This window comes from Lampetra fluviatilis, chromosome 17, assembly GCF_964198595.1.
Source record: "Lampetra fluviatilis chromosome 17, kcLamFluv1.1, whole genome shotgun sequence".
Taxonomy (NCBI): Eukaryota; Metazoa; Chordata; class Hyperoartia; order Petromyzontiformes; family Petromyzontidae; genus Lampetra; species Lampetra fluviatilis.
In genome coordinates, this window is record NC_136291.1 from 4,638,283 (window position 1) to 4,644,269 (window position 5,987).

The 5,987-nt window shown below is 42.4% G+C and overlaps 1 protein-coding gene across 1 annotated transcript; it reads right to left on the minus strand.

Moving 5' to 3' along the window:
- Positions 1-468: 468 nt before the first annotated feature.
- EXOSC4 (exosome component 4) lies at positions 469-5,112 on the minus strand. The gene is made up of 3 exons (XM_078863854.1): positions 4,704-5,112; positions 3,532-3,738; positions 469-2,023 (listed from the first exon to the last, which is right to left on the minus strand). Exons 1-3 carry the CDS (start codon positions 4,872-4,874, stop codon positions 1,667-1,669), a joined length of 735 nt encoding a protein of 244 aa, XP_078719980.1. The 5' UTR covers positions 4,875-5,112; the 3' UTR covers positions 469-1,666.
- Between the last annotated feature and the right edge of the window lie 875 nt (positions 5,113-5,987).

A 5,987-nucleotide genomic window follows, 5' to 3' on the forward strand; every position in this document is an offset into this window, starting at 1 on the left:
GAAACATCACCTTTTGAAGCAGCAGCACAATGAGAATTCAGGGAAATGTCCTATGGAGAGGATGCTTTCCACCATGCGAACGTGACATTTTCTCCACTCAGAATTAACAATGAGGGTTATGTTGTCAGCCTGTAACTTTCCACTGACAGGTCAAGACCTTCCCTCCCACCCCCGATTTCACTCCATTCCTTTCTTTCTTGCTGTTTTTGTCCAGTAGTGGCCTCCAAATGTTTTTATTTCATTTCAACTAACAATGCAGGTGAGCATCACCAAATGCTCGTATTATTTTCTGGGCATTTCGACGAGATTAACCTGTTCTGAATATAGACCATCTCTTCCAGTGTGTATGGATATAAGCCATTCATGTCAAAAGGATTTTAAGGTGAGACATGTTGAAACATGTTTGCAGTCCACTACCAAGTACACGTACTTATGCATTACGTACTCAACCACAGTAACTTATTTGCCGTACTTTATTAAGAAAACACCTTAACGGACAATACTTACAAAAAGTACATCCCAATATTCCATTATTTTTGTTCAAAAAACAATTCAACAGGCACTTCACAAAACATCCTAATGGAGGAATAAAATGACCAGGTGGTTCAAGGGTCAAATACCATATCGGAGCACATTGCTGGAACTGCTGAGATTCTGGAATCGATTCTCATCGAAAATTGTGCGTATCAGACTTATTTTAATGGCTGCACATAAAATATTAGATTTATCAATTAAACTTATTCCAGCATGCATAAATAACTTATTTTTGCCACATGACAAAAGTATCTGTGGGTAATGACATGGACAAGCAATAGAGCATTCACATTTCAAACACAATCAGCTGCTCTTATTTTTACCGTGGATGTATTAACTATCAAAAATAGGTACAGTCTGTTTTACAGTGGGCATTGCAGGTCCCATAACGTGATTCACCGATGTGTGCCAGTCCTGGTCCAGATTTCCCACACCTAAAAAAATACCCGAAAAGTACACAAATTTGATTAAACATGCCAACTCTCTCACTCCCAACTCTGAAAACTTGGAAGGGCCCTCCTGAAAAAGTAATGAGACTTAATGAGGCTTTCCTGGATAAACAAGCATAATAATAATCTAAAGATGAACATCTGAGAAGGTATATAACCACCTAATGTTGATAAGATGCAAATGAACGAACCTTAGAATTGGTTATAGCTTTTTCCAAAGGCTGTTTTCTTACATGGGGTGATGATGTAGCACTACTTTCTGTTCGAATTCCACAATGAAAATGTCTTCACTTCATGGAATTAAGCAATAACACAATTATAAGAGGTACAATGTAAATGTGCTGCCCTTCAATTTCTTGCTCGTACTGCTGAAGGATTTCCTTCAGATGATATTTGGACCTACTCTTCCACACAGGCAAGACGTCTTGGACAAGCTGGGAGTAGCCACACTTTACCCGACATGCAATTTGCTCATCAACTGTGTATTCATTTCTACTGCTGGGTGGACAGGCAGGGGGTATTTAAGAAACTTGCCCATCGTTTCAAATGACAGGAGATCGAAATTACAATCTCCAGATTACAAGTCCGATGTGTGCTAACCATGACCCCCATGGCAGCATCCCTATCAGAATAATAAATGGGTACAAACACAACAATGCTGATCCAGTAGTACTCTGGTTTCATTAACCAAGCTGTGACGTGGCCTCCTGCAAGTGCTCGCGCACCACGCGGTCCAGCACGGCGTGCACATCCTTGCAGGCACGCGTGGCGGCCTCCAGTACGGCTGGCAGGTGGTCCTGGTGGAGCCGTGAGTTTAGCTCCAGTAGTGCAATCTGCTCGCTCTTTGGAAGCAGTGCAAGGGCGAGCTCTGGTCCCCCCGCCGACTCCTCCACGAAGCTGATGTCCACGAGAGGAGTGTCATCCACGAAGCCCACCGAGCAAGCACAGACGTAGTCCTTGAGCGGGATTCCCGCGTCCACCAGCGCGAGAGTGGCTGCATTTACGCAGGCGCAGTAGTTGCCTCCGTCTGATTGCAGGATCTGTGTACATGACGAACATTTGTTTAATATAACAGCCGAACAGTAGAGCATATGCTGCTTGTTACAGAAGTCCATGGTATATAGCCAGCAGCCGCCCTGATATATACCTTAATTCTAGATTTGAAGCTTTCGTGACTGCAAGAATTCATATTCTTAGGTTTTTTTGGTAAAGTCACGTAGGTAAAAATTTGTTTTAATAAAAGTAAAATTAAAATAAAATAAAAATCACGACGTTTCGGAGGCAACACAAGCTTCCGTCTTCAGGTGGAACCGTCACAGCACGATTACTGTATCAAGTAAGAGAAATTCCAAGAAAACCGTCCTTGTATATAAACTGATTTATACCGCAGGTGTATCAACTAATAATGTCGTTTGCTTCACAGCAGACATTAAAGATCCTGCGATAATATTCAAAAGAGTAGGTCACGTGCGCTGGCATCACCATGCATCGTTTCTGAACTTTAAAATATTATTGTAAATTATCTACTTGGGTAAAGCCACATAGAAGCATTGGCTCCTACAGTGAAAATACTGTAGACTACGACAATATATTAAACCATAGTGGTGTTGTGATCCCTTATGCTATGATAATGTACTCATTTGATTGTGATCTTTTTTCGTATATGCACATGCAATATATAATACAAATTGTAAAAAAACGTTATGCTTGCATTGGTACAGGCTTTAAGTTGTGGTGTTTATGTTGACGATAACTATACACATTACATGTTATGAATGTGTTCTCAATCATGTATGGCTCATACATTACCTTGCCTATCACTTCCCTTTAAAGAAATGTAATCAAAACTCATCTAATGCGTAGATTGTAACAGTCAGGTATATGGCCCTGCTCAATGTGTTGTGACATTTGAATTTTAAAAAACACTCATTACAGGCTCAGAATTTTGGAATCACCAGGCATGGGGCTGGACGGACCTAGATGGTTATATTTGAACATGAAAATAAAATAATAATTACTGCAGGAATTGTCCAGGGTGGTATTGAAGGTATCAATTAGGATTTCTACAGAAATCAACCAGCTCAACATAACATTTTGTACATGTTTAAACATTTTGGAAGTTATAAAATTGTAAAAAAGAAATAGAAAAATCCTTCGCAATACGGTAGATGTCAAAATTTTTTTTTTATAAACGGACTATATTAGTAAATACCAATAATTCATAAACGCAAAAATGTTTAAAAGCGCAATTCCAGATCGCACGAACACCGCAAATGAAATGACACACATTCACACCTGTCAACCCCTTATCAGTGCCTACCTTATTGCAGACCAAATCAGATCTTATTGGTCACCCCGTGCCCTTATAAACCTCAACGTTCATCCTACAAAGTCCCATCACAAGGTAGACACACAAATAGACACATGTTGCTCGTATTGAAACGGCTGTACGCCATATGGACCTGAAAACGAAATTTCCCTGTACAAGAACACGCGGTGAACCGTATGTGTTGACGCGGTATGCGCATTGGAAAGGAAGCAGACGCACTTGCACATAGATGTCAATCTGGGAGCGTGGGTACTGCTCCGTCATGATCGCCGCCTCGAAGGTCTGCCTCAGGTGCATCGACATCTCGATTGACTTGCGGTCACCGTGAGGCCTCCTCTTGCGCTCGCCCGTGCTGAACGTGGCCATGCTGTACTGGCAGTTCACCAGCGCTCGGTCGTGAATCGCCTTTCCTCTGTTGCCACGCATCTGAAAAAGGGCAAAGTGACACGCTTCAACAAGGTGGTGCGCAACAGTTTAGTTTGTTAAAACCAGGTGAGAACTCAAGACGCCATAACAGCCTCATTTGCAAGAGTGACCTGGGACATATTTAACATCGGACAGCAACGGATTGTTACGGTTAGTATATTATTACAACAGTATAGCAGCCACTGGATTCGAACGGTGAAGACCTGCAACAACGCGCTAGTGTTGGGCCACGACACCGCCCAGGTGATCCGTGCCACCAGAAGACAATTGAGGTTAGGAGGCTGAACAGACACACCTCGTGAGTGGCAGAGATCACAGAGGAGATAGACCAGGAGACAAGATCGAGACAATACGATCAAACGGACGCATTTTGTGGGATCCATAGCCCTCTCGAGATGGGATGGAGAGATGCACGAGAGATCAGATGCCTGATCACACTTGGACAATGAGACCAAAGGGACACATGTTGTGGGATCCATAGCCCTCTCGAGAAGGGATGGAGAGATGCACGAGAGATCAGATGCCTGATCACACTTGGAGCCCAGACATAATGGAATCGGTAGAACTCTGAGGATGTAGCCAATGCGTTCAGATTGGTGAGATCAGGAGGCCAGATACATTGTAAGGCACATCGACCACAGATATCAGAGGAAGAAATGCGATGGAGATCTAGAAACCGGAGGAACCAGGAGACCATGGAAACAATGAGGATAGACACCTTAGGTGAAGCCAATTTATTAAAAAAAAACATGAGAGAAACCCATCGAGATCAATAAGCGATGGAGATTAAACGACGAAAAACCCCGTGGGTCCCATTCGCCTGCACAGACACACAAACGAGACAAGTCCAGAGACACGTCTTCGGGCTCAAGAGAACACAACCACTGGAGTGGCAAACTCTGCAAAGGAGACGTCCTGAGATCATAGACCACGGTGAGCAGAAAGACGACAGCGACAAGACACACCTCGTGGGGCCCGTAGACTACGGCCAGGGCCTTGGTGTTGCCCTGCTCCACATAGGCCGATCCGTCGGCTTGCGCGAACACCCCCATGCGACAGGCGATCTTCCTCAGCTCGGACGCCTTCCTGCCGTCGATGCGGTAGCCCTGGTCTGACAGCAGCTCCAGCCCGGCCATGCTTTGTTATCTGTACGTAGGGACGTTGAACTTCTTTCGTACCGTACGCACCCAATTGTGCTAATCGAAGGTGTGCAGAAGTTCCGTTGTCACGTCGATTTGTGCGAGGGGCTCGACGTGACTCTATGAGACAACTGTAAGCGATGTCGATGTTTGTGCAAGGGATCTGTGATCGATCGTAAGAGCTGTGATCGATCGTAAGAGCTGTACCCGAGTCGAAGCCGCTGTGCGTGGTACAGTGCGCACTGTAGATCCGCGTGCGCGGGTGGGGACCGGATGTGACGTATTCCCAAACTATAAACATAATCGATAAATTCATAATAAATGAATAATATTGGTCGCGAAAGCCTACGTGTTAAAATAATCTATAAAACATGAAAAAAACTATAAAACAGAATAATAATCTGTAAAACATGAAAAACAGAACTATAAAACATAATCTACAAACATTAAAAACTATAAAAACATACACATTACCTATACATATATCAAGATTACCGATAAAACATTAAACAAAAAACTCTAAAACATAATCGATAAAACATTACAAACTACAAAACATAATTTATACATAACTTTTTTTCATAAAATAGAGCGTATACATTTTCCATTGTTTAAAGTCAATTAACGCAACTAACGTTGTATTAAACCTAAGAACAGTGCAGACTGTTTGTTAAGAATTTGGTGAAACTGAGATACTGCAATGTTCTATAATAGATTTTATGCTACAAAGGGGAATTGCCCGAAACGTCGCCTCGCCATATACGATACTTGTTTTCTTTCAAGGCCACGATGTTATTGACGAATGTGAGTTTTTTTGTTAACGGTTTCCATCGTAGTTCATGTGTCAACCTTTATCAATCCACTGCTGGATGATGGGAGGGGGGTCTGTGAGCCCATGCCATTCTCTCACAATCTTTGCGATGTAATTTATAAAATATAATCCACGTGGCACACGAAATTATTCCATACCGTGTCAACCCACACGGTTTACCCGGTATTCTTGTACATGAAGAATTGAGTTTTCAGGTCCATACGGACAAAAATCTATTTTTTTATTAATTTTAATTTCATTTTTTACCTACGTAACTTTACCGAAAAAACTAAGAGTAT

Excerpts from the sequence above, each read along its gene's own strand:
- EXOSC4 (XM_078863854.1), bottom strand. The coding sequence starts at position 4,874 with ATGGCCGGGCTGGAGCTGCTGTCAGACCAGGGCTACCGCATCGACGGC. Across the intron at positions 3,739-4,703 it reads TAGTCTACGGGCCCCACGAG|ATGCGTGGCAACAGAGGAAA; the intron begins GTGTGTCTTGTC and ends GCCCTTTTTCAG. Across the intron at positions 2,024-3,531 it reads AGATTGACATCTATGTGCAA|ATCCTGCAATCAGACGGAGG; the intron begins GTGCGTCTGCTT and ends TCATGTACACAG.